Here is a 17,859-nt window from a genome sequence, read left to right on the forward strand (position 1 = left end):
TCACTTAACAGACAGGGAGTGTTCAATGCAGGGAACTGTATGAAGAAGAAAGGCTTTTTTCCAAATATGCTTACCATAGCGATAATCTCAGACACTGACTCATTACTTTTAGTTACTTATATAGTCTCACTTTTGCGTCACAAGCTGTACCCCCATCAGACAGGCATTACATGACATAGCAGCACAGACATGCACTACTGTGACATTAGAAAAAACCAAATTGCTTCAGTAAGAGATGGTAAACAAAATCAATTTGATATACATGTGACTATAACATACTAGAAGTCTTCAACAAGGTCTGACTGAGAAAGCATCTACTCTTCACACTGTCAGGTAAAAACTGTTCGAACTACTACTTGTGTATCTGTCCTAACAATTAAATTGTCAATTTTGCCTCAGGTGAACTGAGCCATCACTTAAAGCACTAGAAATAACTGCTCATTTGCACACAACATTACCAAACTGCTACCAAAAGTAAATATATGTTTAGAGCCAAATAAACTAAAAAGTCCCCTAAAACGTTATACCTTCAAAAATCGTATTAATTCTTAGATGGTTTGAAATAATTACTAGACAAAAAAACTAATTCTGATCCACAGTTGGTTGCATATCTGAAACAAAATGAAAGTATGCACGATCATGAATTTATAACCTCAGTCGATGCAAGTTTTCTTTAAAAGCTATGTTGGGCTTATATCCTGGAAAACATACATAAACCTTTTACTTGTTATAAAGGTGCACAGTTTGGGACAGCAGGGAGGTTGCTGCAAATAAGGTACTTGCCTATTTGCCACAAATTTACCTAACTTCAATTAAGCAAGTAATTCAAGCCCCATATTTCATGAAATTATGTTTTCATTAAATAGTTGAGATTTAACACAAAAATTATGGTATATTTAAGAGAGTAATTAAAACCTGTACTAATCTGCTTGTTCCCTAAGGACCATAAAATACGTTTTATAAAGCATTAAAGCTTCCCAGAAGTTACTTATAAGACTTGCAAATTAACAAAACAGACTGCAAACAATTCAGCATAGAAAGCCCCTCAGCTAAATACAAGTTAAAGAGCCTACTTTTAGGAGCAATATTACTACCATTAGTTTCCAGAAAATGCAAAGTATGAAACTGGTTCATTTAACTGATTCAGGTTGGGGGGGTGGGGGGGGTGAGAAAAGTTCTGGATGTTAGAAATGACTTACAGCTACAATAAGTATGGAGTATCTGTAATGCAGGGGATAACTAATATTTACCAGGTAAGTATTCAAAAAAGTGTAATTTTTATAGCCAAGAAAACAGAATGTGATACGAAACAATTCCCAGACAAATGCAGTCAAAGGCCACTATAATTGAACACCTAATTGTCAGCATCAAGGGAAATATAAAAATAAAAAATGGAATGATAAACAGTAAATAACTTATTTTGAATGCAGATGTTCCTGCAATGCTTAGATCTTTCTCTTTAAAAGGTAGCCTGAATTTTAAATTATTTTACAATATGGCTGGCAAAAGACTAAATATTTACTGTTAGAACCAAAATGTGTATTTGAACACTTCCATCAAACAACATATCTGAAGAAGAAAACAAAACACAAAAACAACAAGACAGAAGATCCAGAAGTATAACAAGAAATGGAAATAACTTTTAGGAATATGTGTATATTAACAAAAGTCCACATCTGCCAAGACTAAGGCTATTGTAAGAGTAAAAACAATTAAAAACTTTCTGAACAAAACAGGTACGTTAATAACTGCTTAAAAATAAAACACACAATTTCACAATGACAGTAGTTGATTGAAAACTTCTTCCTTTATTAGTGATTATCACAACCCACCTTTTCTATGAAACACAGTCTACATTTTTAAGGTTTGTCGCAGCAGGCTTGAACTACATTCTTGTCAACGGGAAGAGGCCAGATTGCCAGAAATAAGACAACGTAACTGTCCACTTCAATTTTATTTGCATTAGGCAAAAAGTTTTTACTGTAGTTTTACCTTCTCTAAAGAGGGCAACTGCTGTTCCTTCATGCATTATGAGGTAGAGTCTTCTTGCTCATCTTCCAAATTTGGAGGGTGCTCTGGTCTTTTTTTCCTCTTCCTCCTAGCTACCTGAGGTCATGTCAACAAGGGGGAGCAGTTTAGAGTACTATTTGCTATTTGGCTATTACTAGCCAACTGTCACAGTCGAAGAAAAACTATAAATGCTGATTAGTAGACATCTTGGAGGACTAATGATTTTCTGCAGAATTTAATTATCCAAGTTGGAAAAAAAAATAAAAATTAGGACATATCCAACCTCGTATGTGAGGTTTCCACCTCTTCACTGGATTTCTCCAGAAGACAACAGAAGGGCAGTAATGACCTATTTCTAATTTGGGAAATCGCAAACCACATTCATTTGAATTCCAGATTCTTGTGTTTTAGTGTTCTATATCTAATATACAAAGCTTAAAAATAAGAACATGATGGACCATTAATTTAGAAAGTCATATTCAATTAAAAGAGGATATTTATTTTATAATTCTTAGTAAAAGAATAGTGCAATAGTCAAGCAGCCACAGAATAATTTTCCATGGATGAATTCCCATGTTAACATACCAAAACAGTAGTTGGTAAACTCTTAATACAGTAATTCATAAATGTTAAAACAAAACAAAAAACAACCCCCAAAAAACACCCTAAATAAAAAACCTGACCTCATGTATGTTCACATAGGGTATGAACTGCCTATGCCTTACTGAAGCCTGAACAAGCCATCTTTTCTTCAGAACGTACAAAGAATTTGTTCAGTTAGAACAATGTCATGGGTATACATTTTTGTTTCTTTATCCTGGCAGCAGAAAGACGTTTGTGCAGGAAGGCATCAAAGAAAAGGACTAATTCAAATGGATGCCTCTCCTTTCCATCCCACCCCCAATTTTTATAAGGTTCAGATACAGAGAAAAGGAAGAACAAGTGTGTTCATGTCATACAGATTAATTTCAATATGAATTCTGCGGGTACACATGCATCTTCCCTAGAAAGAGAAACCCGAGTACCAGGTATATTGCTGAATTAAGGCCAGGGGACAGGGAGAGCAGCTTTATAGAGGGAAGGTCTGACACACATGGCAGCAAAAAAAGCCATAGAAGCCAATAACTCTTACAGTAATTTTTGAGATTTCATTTATTCAGTAGTTTCTTCAAAGAAACCAATGGTCAGTTGGCTTACATACTAAGGTACGGCAGCACTAATCTCACTTCTGACTTCCACTACCCCAGAGGGAAGGTGCAATAAAGACAGAACCAGACTCTTGTTTGAGTCAAAAACCAAAAAAAAATGAAAGTCAACAAATTTCAGCACCAGAAATGCAAAACTGAACTGGAAAGGCCCTGAGCAACGTGATCTGACTTTGAATAAGCTCCTTCCAAGCTAAATTTGCTTGTGGTTCTTACGTACACCAAGCTAATTTTGACATTCAAGCTTTCTGTTACACAACCAAGATACTTATTTGTTTGGTTCTAGTTTCTGAAATCAATTTTGTTGCTGATTTTGAATGTTAAGAATACCAAAATACCACCATGTCAATCTGGCCCAATTTCCAGTTTTCCCCAGAAAACATGAAAGTAGAAAAGATAAGCCTTTAGCTTGGTATAATCTAAAGGGTGACTGATTTCTACTTGTCATCTATGTGATATCCTTTAAGATACAGAAGACAAGTTGGTCTCCAGTCCTATATACACTGTGCTTGTAAACAATAATAAAAAAATCTGCATACAAAGCAATGGCACCAGAACCTCTTTCTCCATATGGCATTCCAAATAACTAGGTGTCTGATGGAAAATGTATGAATTGCTTATTGGCCAAGCATGGAGGGGAATCAGTCACAGATATGGACAGTTTGGTCCAAAGGAATGCTTACAAAAGGTAGTCCTTGAAAATACATTTAATATCAACTTTCTAAAGACCAAAAATGTACCAGATAAAAAAATAAAATTGAGTAACTTCACATTGAATTCATAACTTTTTGCAGGGTTGCCTATTTTAGGTGACATGAATAAAGCACAAAAGTGAACTGAGTCGCCTGTTTTTAAAAGAGGATAATTAAAGAAACAGATCAGGTTCCCAGAGGAACAGAAAATAATAAATGGGACAAGTTTAGCAGACAAGCTGCATAACTAATTTAACTTTTATCAAGGAGTAAAAATCCTCAGATACAATATTCCAGTCCAGGATTAAAATAGAGTTATATGACTGGCCTTCAAATTAGGACAGCAGTAATGACTCAAGTGCTGAGATGAGCATGAAATATTAGAGTCTAATGATAATTTTATCTTCATATGAAGACTGAGGTACAAAAAGAAAAGATATTTCTTAATCTGTACAGTTCAATCAGTTTATGCATTTTAAATTATCACTTCTTGGCACAAATAGAAAATAGAAGAAAGATGATGCACTGCATAGCGTAAGCTACTCTCAACAGTAACTAAAGTATTTAGGTATGAGAACACTTCTGGATTCAGAAAATAATCCACTACCTCACAGTTAAGTTTCAAAGAACTAACATAAAAATATAGACATTTAGGGACTAAAAAGGAACACTGAAATGACAAAAATACACGTAGATGTAGAGATTACAGACACCATGTTGAAAACTGTTATCAGAGAGGAACTCCAAAAAGGACCAAAACCCTCGTAAGTGGATACTGAGAAAAAGAAAGGTGTTTCAACAAGTGGAGCCTGTATCCAAATAAGGACAAGAGAAGGAAATCTAACCCACTCAGCCACTAAGTAAGCAAGCAAGCATGATGTCTCTACTGGACAAGTAGAACTATCACGTGGATAAAACTAACCTGTTTTGTAAAGGAAAAAAATGATTCAGACTCAAGAGACCTTAAAAATGTTCAATCCAGGGATGACTAAGTAGCTGCTTATGACAATTTAATGACACTTTGTGGTAAGACAGGATGAGAAATTAGGCATTAATAAAAATGAAGGAACATTTGTAGGAAAAAGAACAAAAAACAAACAGAAAACCCCCCACTACAGATACACAATGGTGGTCTCCAAGTTACCTATCACAACTTCAGAACGAAAAAAGAGTCAGTCAGTGTAATACCTTGTATTAAAAAGCAAAACAATCAAAACCAAAACCCCAGCAACTCAAAACCTACTCCCAGTTAAACACAACAGAATCACAAAAGGAAAAAACAAATTAAAAAATGTTATACTAAGTTGCTATTTCTGCATCTCAAATACAGTGTGTACTTCAGAAACCACAGAGTTGCCATCAGAAAAAGTACTGATAAAAGCAAAGCATAATCCAAAGTACAAAGAGTATTCATTTTACAAAAATATGAGGATAAAAGGCTTAGAGGAATAGTTATCAGTACTCCCAAAACATTAAGAGGTTTCGCAGAACTAATGCATCTTAAAACTACTCTGACCTTCTACCATCTATGTTGTGTCTCAGCATTCAACTATTTTTTCATTAGTATAACACTGTACTACATGGCCCTTGACTTTGGGTAACCATCCTTTTCCCCTTTTTAGTTATGTTAGACAAAAATATTTAATAATTTCATCACCTTAAAATTACAGAATAGTACCAAGTCTACAAGACACTGTAGAAAGCTACACCACTGACAAATATCCTAATCTGGATCTCCACTCCAGAGATTATAGCATTATACTTATTTTGAAGTGTTATTTATTCAAAAAATCGTTTGTGGCGTAGTGCAAGAACACCAAACAAACAATAGTTAAAGCAATGATCCTTTGAAGTGGCCTCTATTGCCTAGTGCAAGTATAAAACATAGTTAAGGGAAAACAGTCCAAAACAGCTGAAGAGCTGTTGTATTTGAACTGTCAGGACAGTCTTAGAAGAGCTGCTGTACAAAGAGATGCTAGCAAGCTTGAGAATGAATCTAGACCACAGTGAACTACGTGAAAGAAAATGGGCATGTATTACAATGAATCTCTCCAAGCAGATCTTATTGGGAGTTTCATCGCCATCAAACAAGTAACACTGCTACTGCTGACAACAGGTACTATAAGACATGATCAAAGGAACCTGTGACTGAACAGCAAAGATGCAGGCTTAAGAAGAACAGATGGGACATGCACAGAATCCTCAACCTACTCAACATATCTGGTAAATAAATTCAGGCAATGGAAATTCAAGTCAAAGTCACCTTTATTCTTCCAGTCTGATTATGATTCTGAGCCATGAGAGCTACAGATGCCCTGGAGAGTAGCAGGAACCTGAATGACCTATGAGCAAATCTCTCTGTTTAAATTATGACCTTCTGTGCACTATTTGGCTTTACAAAAGCACAGGCAGGGAGCACACATATCCCCAAGTGATAGTATGAAGAGAGACAGGTTGCCATAAATTATGAAGTATGAGGTTTTGGTGTAGTATCTGTAAGAAAACAAAGGCAAGTTGGAAGAGTTTGCAAGAAGAATATTGATGGGGGAATTATGTGGTGCAACGCTCAGTGTTGAACTGCTGTTGATGTTCCTCTAAATCTTAAAGCCCACTTCCTTCCCTGGGATCTCTGCCTTTTTGGTGTATCCAAAATTCTGACAAACTCTCTTATGCCTAGTTCCCTAGGGACTTGCACACTAAGTTCGGTTTTCCCCACATCCTCACCCACCTTCCTTTTCTTAGAAGAGGTTAAAGTCCATTTGAATCCCAAGTAATTAACCAGCCAACCACTTCCTTAATGAACTCCCAAAGATAGCAGCATGCTAGAGAAACCTCCTGGTTCTCAAAGCAGAGCCGAGACGTGTACAGTAACACAGGAGATACAAGACTCCAGCCACAATGAATCACTGAGCAACTGATGCTCAGGAAAAAGAAAGCTTAGAAGTATTCATAACATCTTATCTTGGCTTTGTTGCTGTGCTTTAGATACAAATCCCAGCCCAGCAAAGGATTTATGCATATAAGAGCATATTCCCACCAACCCATGGGACTTCTTACATACCAATAGTTAGTCATTTAAATACTGCTCTGGAAATGTGAATTTCCTACACAAAGTGATAGAAAACAAGTGGTGCTAAATCAGCTTTGTGTAATTTTAAGTAAAAACCAAACCAACCAACCAATCAAACAAAAATGGATGCACAGACTTGCATAGGTCCCTTATTAATTTTATAGACTATACAACATTCCCATTTTACACCAGTAAAAACCAAGATGTATGATTTATCATTACATTGTTTTTTCAGTATGAGTATCCTTCAGACTGAACAATTTTGGAATTATTTGAAATACACCTTAATAAATTCTCCTTTAAAAAGGATTTCAGAATCCATTGATCATTTCTGTCACAAAGCATATTTACTGATAATAAGCTAACAACTTATTCAAGTGTCTGAACTGTATTCATAATCAAGTTTAGTCACACATTACTTAGACATAGTATTCACACCCACTTGCATTCTCCTGTAACTTAACACCACCAGACAACAGGGTGTGCCACAACAGTGCAGAGTCTACATCAGAGCTTCACTTGAGAATCACAGTGCTGAACCCAAACACCTGCACAAAGGACAATACAGAGAAGCAGCACTCAAGAGGCACCACAGACATCACTGCCAATTGTCCCTTTGCAAAACTCAGAGTCTGAGAAGGTAAGCCATACAATTGCCGCATGTGAAAATTATAGTTAGAATAACAAGAGTAGAAATACCAAACATCAAGCTTCAATGAAAGACATCTGTCTCAGCCCTCCTGCCAGTGACAAGTGCTCCACCTTTTAAATAAATAAACATAAGTTTGGCAGACAATAATGATTTCCCTTTCTGCATGCCAGGGATGTCAGAAAAGTAGAGAACAGCCTGAAAACCCACAAGAATTGGCAGTACTAATAAACAGCTCAGGTAGAACTGATCCAACTTCAGACAACGGTTCTTTAACAAGCAGATACCTCATATCCCAAAACTTCTAACTCTCCTTATTAAGCATGATTAGAAATTGAAACACCAAAAGAAAACTATTTAAAACAATTTGACAAGAGTCCTAGCAAACACGACTAGATAAGGAGACCTATACAATCAGATTTCAGAAGGTCTTTCCTATGCCATCACCTTCACGTAAATGGCAACAACCTGATAGCAAAACAAAAACCTTGTTCTTTTCCTTTAAGACAACATGTCTTTCATATGCCTCATGCTTTGCTGAGGCAGAGAATCATACGAACAGCAAAACAAAGTCCATCAGCTAGCAAAAAAAAAAAAAAGTTGGATTTTTTTTTATTATTATTATTGTTGGAGTTTTGAATTTGTTTTGGTTTTGCTTTTTTCATATACATATAAACATACACACACACTCATATATATAAAATATAAATAAATAAATAATTAAATATATAAATATAAATCTATAAAAAGACCCCCCCAAAACAACCCCCCAGACTGGTAATAACAGCACTATCCTGAGTTAGGAAAACCCACCTATTCTGGTATGCTTTCCTTCGGCTCTCCACTAAACTCTCCACTTGTTGGGGTTCATTTTTTTGTTTGTTCAATGAGAAAGTAAAAACCAGCTAGAGGAAGACCCATCTGTTTAGAATGCCTGTAAGGGATAAGGATCAGGCACCATTTCGGTTATCCTACAGAAGACTTTTTATAATACCACCCTTAGAGTTTCATTTTGCCAGTTGCAGGAAGACAAGGAGGATGTAAGTTCTTGTACATAGAGTCACCTTAAATGTACTGCAAGGTAACAGACAGTTTTACATAGCAACTCAAATTCCTTAAAAAAAACAACAACAAAACAACTACATAAGAACACTGGCGTTTCTTAATCATGAGTTTTATCTTCCCCCTAACTGTACTCAGGATGGTGATTTATTTCCCTGAAAACATTTCCCATAGCTATTGTAACACAGAGTAAGTTTCATTACTTTGTTTCCAGTGACGATGAAAGCCTGCCTTTTTTGTCAGCAGTTCAAGTACACACAAGTAAGAGCAATGTTATTCTTGAATCAACTTTATTTTCTTAAAGACCTAACAAGTACACTTTTTCTATATAGACTGACTGAAGGCTTTATAATAACCTGCATCTTCTTTACAAAGCATCGGTGTAGCATTTTGAATATTCCACACATATGTAAGGAGATAAATCTTTCCTTATATTTCAGTGCCATGCAGCAGAGCAGGTAGTCAGTCAAATATATTTATTCAAAAATAATAATTAGTTATTACTTACATTGTACTGCATACGATGCCAGAACGACAGCAGAATTAATGGGGCATGACAACCTGGAGAGAAGAGAAGATGTTTTTATTTAGACATATAACGTACAAATGTATTGTTAACTATCTCCACGATTAGTTCACTATATGAAGACTCATTTACTTCAAAGAGTATCTGATTTTTTCTTACAACGTTTGATTGTCAAAGCACAGTAGGACTGGGCATTAAAAGCTAGTTGCTGTGCAACAGCTTAAGTGAATGGAAGTAACTAAACATAAAAGGACACCTTTGTAAGGGATTTTTATGGGGCTCTGGACATCATTTTAATAGCTGCATTCTGGCATACTCTAAACTAGACACAAACACTAAAATTAGCCAAATGCCAAGCACAAAGACAGCTCCAATCTCATGACCAAAAGTGACCGCATGGAATCAAAAAGCCAGCACCTAAAGGCAATTTACATTTGGCAGCAGATACTCAGACCTCCTTTTTCCTCTCAAAATGTACAAAACACAGGCAAAGGAACCACTGGTTATATGCCCACCACAGAGGGAACATAACCATGAAATAATGAGAAATGAGAGCAAGAATTCACTTTGCTACTCCATCCCAATTACTGTACTAGACAGTGGGTCCCCACGTTTGGAATACCATGCTTGGCACACCATGTTTTACAAACACACAGCACCTCCTGTAGATCATTCACTACAGCCTTGCAAACTGTTCTTCATAAGTGAGCTGTACGGAAATTTGTAATGTTTACCCTAGCAGTTTTATTTTCTTTTAAAGCAATATTTCACGAGGTGCGTTTTTATAGCAATGATACCCTCAGATTTTTTTGTTTGTTTGTTTGCTTTGTTTTGGTATTTAATTTTATTTTAAAAAGAATTCTAGAGAAAGATTCTCCTTATTACCTTCCTTCCACAATATCAGTCTTCAGTTGCAGGAAGAACAAGTGCCTAGAGCAAAGTTTTTTGAAAAGAAAACGAAACATATGTTTATTTTCACTTTTTAAAGGCACGGGTTAAATGGTTACATGCATTAGTATTATTTTACTAAGATTTCCTGGCAAGCTATGCAAACAGATGAATAAACCTTAGTGGCATTTACAAATAATGCAATCATACACCCACTCACTCTCACAACAGTTTTAAAGGTCTTTTGGCAGTCTGTACTATAACTCCAGGACCACAGCATTAATGCCACAACAAACACTACAGAACAGAAACCATTACAGAACTGGGCTCTTTTACTCCCAGTAACAGTCATCTTGGATATAACCTAAAAAAAAAAAAAAAAAAGCCAACCCCAGACTGTGATAGTCTATCTTAGAACTACTAAGTGGAGGACAAGACATTTCTCAAATAGCAGATGCTGACAAAAAGCTCTGAAACAGTTGTCCACGAACAGTTCAGCCTTGCTCTTATTAGCGTGCTCAACAATGTTACTTTATAGTGATACTGAGGAGTTGGGATGTAAGGAACCACACAGAGCACGTCTTTGAATAATTTCAGCTTAAAATTGTAGAAGAGCCTACAACTATGTGATTAGCAAATACCAAAACAAATCAACAGCTAAGTTTTCTACAAGAAGTATCATATAACATGATCTATTATTTCTATTCTCAAATCACTGAAATGAATAATGAAAGTTACAAAAAAAGCCAGATTAATGGGCGTATCTGAATTCTAAATTCCAAATGACAAGCACTGAACTAAACAAGTATCCAGTTAAAACCCTGTGACAAGTAAATTGAAAATAGCTTGCAATTCAGGTACCACATCACCCCAAAACCTCAGAGACAGGTTACAAAAGTAAATTTTAAAGGTCGTCTTTGCATGTTACAAGTAATGGGTAGACTAGAAAACAAGAACTGTTATCTGTCCTTCCTGAAACAAAATAAACACCACCCTCCCACACCCCCAACATGAAATCTACTACACATGTTCAAAACTGACTCAGTGTTGATACAAAACTCGTAACATAGACCTGGGGCACACAGACAGCTGAATCACTGAACTTTCCTACTTTTTAATCTTTGCATCTAATTAAGGAATCCAGAAAGAATAGTAAAAAAATGCAACAGGCAAGTACTTCAGGTAATGAAAGTGTTAAAAAAAAAAAAAAAAGGGGGGGGTGGGGAGGGAGAATCCAACATACAAATAAGTTAACTGCTTATACTCTGGGCTGTATTTTGGAGTTGTAAGCTGTGTATAACAGAAACCATTGATTATGAGCATCGCACTGAGCTGTCAATTCCAAACACATTGAATACATAAAGTTATAAAAAGTTTTCAACTTAAGAAAGCATAGTTTGTCAAGCTGTGGAAATGGGAAAGGAGGGCTTTACATATTCCTAGGTCATGGAAGAAAACATCAAACAGAAATTACCTGGTTTGTTCTTGCTGAAGCGTGTTAGGATCAGGTATAAAAAACCTTACACGAAAACGAAGGGTGCAGGGAAAACCTCCTGCAATATTTTAGAAGAACACATCAAATTTTTGTTAAAAAAGAAAAAAATTTTAATTTCTATATTTATAGAAAAAAGACATGAATCACATAGAAATCTCTTGTGCTTTTCTCATGAATCTAAAAGAAACCACAAGATGTGTCTCGTGATCCCCAACTATGAACACCAACTATGAAAAGAAAATACTGTCAGATTTTGTGATGCTTTCATTTGTATATTCTACTTTACATAAAAGGCATTAGTTAGCTATCTGTACCTCATTGGTATGAGACATGAAAAAAGTGGCAAATATATTGAAGCATCTCAATTGAGATAATGCACAATTCGATCTTATATATAAATAAAACAGAAGTTCAGCATGTTACCATCATGTATTTTTACTTCAATTTGTACGCAATCTATAGCATATGGTAGAAATGAGAAAAGTGAAAAATGAAACTCGAGTGTCACAGCACAAATTAGGACAGTGTTAGCCAGTCCTAAACTGCTACCTGGTAGAGTCATGCTGACCAGCCTGTCCTTGGTAAGCATTCTGTATTGCACAACACTGTTTATAAACAAGACATAGTAGAAGAACACATGCACTTGGAAGTGTGTAGGGTTGGGGTTTTGTTTTATTATGGTTTTTTTTAATTAAAAAGAAGCATATATATTATTATTATTGTTATTATTATACTTGCAACAAGAAATTGTCAGAATCTATACATTAAATTGACTCCACTTCCTTCAATCAAAACTCCTTTGTCGGCCCTATCAGGAGGAATTTACTGGCGCCATATGACATGACAACTGCTTTCACAGCCATAGTGCCCCATACTGTTCAGAAGCCAGGTGTAGATGCTATTACAGCATCAAAGGTCAAAGACCTACCAGGTCTTACTAGCACTCAGCTAGCAGTAAAGATAAGAAAGCTCTGCAGAAAAGGCTGGCAAAGACAAGACTTGTTTGTAAAGAAAATCTACCACCTGGACACACTAATTTACACGAACTGTATTTATTCTAGTCATAAAAACCCAGAAAAGCAGGACTACACAGTTACAATCAAGATTAAAAACAATATTAAAAACAAGTCTTACCTTTTAACTGTTTTCTAATGGGTTTGTTTGGTTCAAGCCATCGCTGTGAAATGAAAAACTATTAGATGGATTAAAAATATTTACAAATGAATACTGTTAATTTATGTTTGTGTACATGTATATGTGTGTATACATGCATGTATATGCATGTGTGTATATACATATATACACATATACATGTACACATATATTATTTACTATACTTACAGGTGAATCTACTGAAGTTTCATTTTGCTGTAAACCAAAATATTCCTTCTCTGTCACACCCAACTGGTTATAGGTCATATCCAACAAAATCTGTCCAGTGTCTTGTTTCTGAAAACAAGAAAACTTTAGAAGTTAACCATTGCAACACTTACATATTTTAAGGTACAATTAATTGAAATAAATGCTGTGAGGGTTTTTTTTTAAATAACCCATGAATAAAAATAGCTGCTAATTCTATGGATCAAAGTTTACCAGCAACAAGAACTTTATTTTGATAAAAGCATCTTTAGTTAGTTTGGTTTTTAAAGAGGATTCCTTCCCAAAATACATTAAGCATGTGAAATCTCATGCTTAATTAACACGAATTAACATGAACTCAACAAGCATTTGAGGTCAATCCAGCAACTCAGTTTTAAGCAACCTCTCCCTGGACCATAGTCTTCAGTTCTACAGAGCACATCCTGCAAGGGTGGCTTACAGCCACATGGGGCTGCTCTGGTCTCTGCTGTTTTCCACATCAGCTGTCAAAAGGCAAAATAAGTATACACGAGGATAGAGAAAAAAACTGTAGGGTCCTATGCTCCAGCCATAAGATCCTGTCCTTCAGCCTGAACTCCCACGTGCTTCTCAGCTGCCATTCAGCCAGTATGTGCTCTCTGCCTAGACATCCCTCAGGGCAGGTACCACAGAGGAACTGGTGCAACAGCGCATTATACAGGCAGCAGAGATCCAGAAGTATGAGCATAGTATAATTTTCAAAAACCAAACAAGTATCTCCATGCCATGGTATTGTGGATTAATAAATTCTGCCAGGGAACACTGCCAACCAATTCTACTAAAAAGTCAAACAAACAGAGAAAAAAAACACAACCACAAAAAGGAACAAACTCCCTTCAAGAACACTGTAGTCCTAAATATGCTAATACATAATAGTTTGCAAAGCTGTATGGCACTTTATGTCTAAATTTTCACATATGAAACTGCTGGACAGAACAAAAATCACGCAAGTCTGCTTGCTATCTGGTCTGTTCAAAGAAATATAGCAAACTAATTGTTCATGAGATTTTCCAGGTCTTACTCTTAAAAAGCAAAAATAAAATATACATGTGAAAAAAAAGAAAATTACCAGAGGAAAATTATGGAGACTCCAAAGACAAGCATTTTGTTCTGAAACAAATTTCTTAAAAATTAAGTTCTGATTTAAGCTCTGATTTCTTAAGCAGAGATTTTCCACAGGGACCTTGACATGCTTGTGAGGTGGGCTGATGCCAACCTCATGAAGTTTAACCATGCCAAGTGCAAGGTCCTACACCTGGGTCGGAGCAATCCCAGTCACAGCTACAGGCTGGGCAGAGAAGAGATTCAGAGCAGCCCTGCAGAGAAGGACTTGGGGGTGTTGGTTGATGAGAAAATGAACACGAGCCGGCTTCAGTGTGCGCTTGCAGCCCAGAAAGCCAACCGTATCCTGGGCTGCATCAAAAGGAGTGTGACCAGCAGGTCAAAAGAGGTGATCCTGCCCCTCTACTCTACTCCCGTGAGACCTCACTTGTAGTATTGTGTACAATTGTGGAGTCCAGAGGAGGGCCACGAGAATGATCAGGGGACTGGAGCACCTCCCATATGAAGATCGGCTGAGAAAGTTGGGGCTGTTCAGCCTGGAGAAGAGAAGGCTGCGTGGAGACCTCATAGCAGCCTTCCAGTATCTGAAGGGGGACTATAGGGATGCTGGGGAGGGACTCTTCATTAGGGACTGTAGTGACAGGACAAGGGGTAATGGGTTAAAACTTAAACAGGGGAAGTTTAGATTGGATAGAAGGAGGAAATTCTTTCCTGTTAGGGTGGTGAAGCACTGGAATGGGTTGCTCAGGGAAGCTGTGAATGCTCCCTCCCTGGTGGTGTTCAAGGCCAGGCTGGACAAATTCTTGGGTGATATGATTTAGTGTGAGGTGTCCATGTCCCAGCCCCCAGGGAGGGTTGGAACTAGATGATCTTAAGGTCCTTTCCAACCCTAATTGTTCTATGATTCTATAGATTCTAAGCAAATTTCTTAATTTTTTAAAACAAAGAACCTCATGTATAGGCATGAGAGTGACCACATTTTTGTGGATGGCCCCAGCCTTACTCAGTGCATAAGAATGCCCACTTAATAAGCCAATACTGCATTCAATTCTCTTTAGCTAGACCTTGCCTATTATACAACACTCAAGTCCTTTTTAGATGACAGATTAATCTTTTTTTTTTTAACAGGGTACCACACTCTTGTAATTGAGTGCTTTAAATAGTAACATATACCATAATCTTCCTTTTTATCACAGAAGCAAACTTTCTATTTAAAAGATGGGAAAAGAAGAACAAGGATTCAAGCAAGACGCCCACTTGGCTACCTTATTTTGGAGGATGGAATATTATCCAACACTTCCTACTGCTAGATCAAAACTCCCAGCAGCTCATTTGTGATAGGAATGCTCAGTGTTTCCACATCAGGCTCCAGATGTAAGGTACGGTAACAGCCACCTATTGGCCTCCTGTGGAAAGCTGTGCCCATTTTTCCTGGATCAAACTCACGTATGAAGAAAACAATGTAGCCAACATTTGACTGTCTTACATATGAAACTATCCTTTCCTCTCCAACAGTCTCCCATCTTGTTTAACTTTCACAACAAAAGGCCCTGCAATAAATGTGAGTCCACTCAGGCCTGTAAGGCTGTGCAGCCATCAAAAGCAGGAGCTCTGCCACCTCCTCCTTCCCCAGCCGCACATTCCTACTCCCTCCCCTTCTTCGGAACAGGATACTGTTCTCTGGGATATTCAAACCACAACACTGATCAAACCCTTTTTTTTTCCCCTTAAATAGTATAGACCTAGTGACAGGTAAGGACCACACAACCAAGGATCCCTTGTCACGCATAGCCAGTCTGCTGTGCAGCTCTGTCCAGCACCACCAGTGAAGTGGGCTCCACTATGAAGACTTGAGATTTGCTGTCAAGAGATTAATCGTATGTGTACACAAGAGGGCCCTATGAAAAGAGCAGACATCACCTTAACCCTCTGAAATAATGGGCATTTCCTGGTGTGAACATCTTTAGCACTGTCTTACTATACATATCATACTCATTTCCCCAGGGTTGTGTTTCTATAAGCAGAACATTAAAACCCTTTCAAGTGACATCTCATGACACAAGCACTGCTCAGAAGCGTAATTGCATATCTATGGTGCATACTTCTGACACGAACTAAATGAGCAAATGAAGTCATATTGTGACCAAAACCAGTAATTAGAGAGGATGAGACATAGACTTGTTGAAAGAAAGTGTTCAGGCTTCTCAAGTTTCATTACAAATGGGGCAGGAGAAGACCACAGAGGGCAGATTCTTCTGCTAATTTTCTTTTCTCTCTGAATTTCAACACTTCTGACTCCTTTCAGTCTCCTTTCTTTGCAACAGCATTATCTCCTAATTTCCTTCTCATTTTTCATGCTTCTGCTCCTTCATCCCATTTCAGATGCCTTCATCCTCTGTCTCCCCACCTTCTCACAAATGCATGCCCCCTGTTCTCCCCAGCACATATGAATTGCTATGCTTTCTGTTTTCTTTTGAAGACAAGCAAGCTCCCTGCTAGGATATTCTTGCTCAGCAGCTCAACTGCTCTTTGCAATGCACCCATGGGTTTACATAAAAAAGCTTCAGCTACTCAGACAGTTCTATTCTCCTCCACCTGCATACCTACTATTTCCTTCTCTTCCTTCTCTCCATATTTTCTACCAAAAGCAATTTCTAACAGTACTTTTCTGTGTCTCCAGCTCTTGCTCTCTTGTATTAAAAACACAAAGTTTCTTGCACAGTGCCTAGATCAAGTATCCACTCCAGAAATCCTAGTTAAGTATAAAATGTCATTTTAAATTGTTAAGGTCTTCAGTTGTTAAAATTCCAGAAGCCAAAGATTTTTGGTTTTCCTCAAGAAGAATCTATATTTATTCAGCTTTGGCTTTATGAAACACCTGAATTATTTTTCAGCCTGTACACCCAAAAGTTACCACACAGCTCACACCACACAATCTTCAACCTATATTGCACATAAACAGTTTTAAGATGTAAAGTGAGGCAGGCTAACCATGTCACATGGCTGCTTTAGAACCTTGACATCCATTCCAATACATTCGATAAGACAGTGTACTCTAATACTACATGTTAAGTGCTTCACAGCACACTATTCTTACTGCCCTCCACCATAGGAAGAGGGCAAATCAACATGAACACTGTTCAGCTAAACTGGGCATTAGAAGAAAATTCTCTTTAACCCTGTCAACCATTACAGCAAGTAGTTAAGGTATTCTTAATAAAGCTCCTGCCTTTCTACAATGAGATAAAAAAGACAAACAACATCCATTTTTCACACTAGCCTATTCTCTTGCAGTGACGCAAGCTCTTAAGAATTTTTTTTTCTACTAAAAAGAAACACTTCCAAGACGTTTGCTTGTTTGTACCAGAAATTTTCATTTATTCCATCTTCCTGACATCTACCAATCTTTATTCTGAACTGTTAAAAGCCCTGCATCAACCACTACGTAACCACATTCACCTCCATTTACAGTCTGCCTTTAAATATATTTCAACTTATGTTGGATAGGCCAAAAATTAATATTTAAAGAAGCCATAACTAACACCTATTACATTTTGCCTATGCCACAATTTCCTGCAGTATTTAGGGAATTTAGATTAGTCAAGTTTAATTCTAGTAAACTACACTATTTTGAAGAGAAAGAACCTATTCATTATTTTTAATGTCAAGTACTGCCTAGAAGCCGGGGTGATCAAGACCCACTGTCTTAAGTACTGTATAAACCTAAGTTGAAGACTGTCAGCTCTTTGAAGTGAAGGAGTAAATATGCAAATAATCCTTTTCAGTTTGTTAACTTCTACAA

The 17,859-nt window shown here is 37.0% G+C and overlaps 1 protein-coding gene across 6 annotated transcripts in view; it reads right to left on the reverse strand.

Annotated features, from left to right (window-relative positions):
- The window catches only part of PTPN3 (protein tyrosine phosphatase non-receptor type 3), a 152,476-nt gene that overhangs the window by 58,899 nt on the left and 75,718 nt on the right, over window positions 1–17,859 (reverse strand). For 4 of the 6 annotated variants that reach the window (XM_061344287.1, XM_061344286.1, XM_061344289.1 and 1 more), the window contains exons 3-7: window positions 12,939–13,046; window positions 12,732–12,789; window positions 11,577–11,655; window positions 10,100–10,144; window positions 9,197–9,249 (exon numbers count right to left, since the gene is read on the reverse strand). In XM_061344287.1, the coding sequence (XP_061200271.1) occupies window positions 9,197–9,249; window positions 10,100–10,144; window positions 11,577–11,655; window positions 12,732–12,789; window positions 12,939–13,046 (343 nt within the window). Of the gene's footprint in view, window positions 1–1,992; window positions 2,107–9,196; window positions 9,250–10,099; window positions 10,145–11,576; window positions 11,656–12,731; window positions 12,790–12,938; window positions 13,047–17,859 lie in introns of those variants that run through there. The other 2 variants (XM_061344288.1, XM_061344291.1) reach the window with 2 other exon arrangements.

The sequence above is a fragment of the Neopsephotus bourkii genome, unplaced genomic scaffold (genome assembly GCF_033783945.1).
Source record: "Neopsephotus bourkii isolate Nb327-2 ecotype Australia unplaced genomic scaffold, CSIRO-AGI_Nbou_v1 NB_207, whole genome shotgun sequence".
Classification (NCBI taxonomy): Eukaryota; Metazoa; Chordata; class Aves; order Psittaciformes; family Psittacidae; genus Neopsephotus; species Neopsephotus bourkii.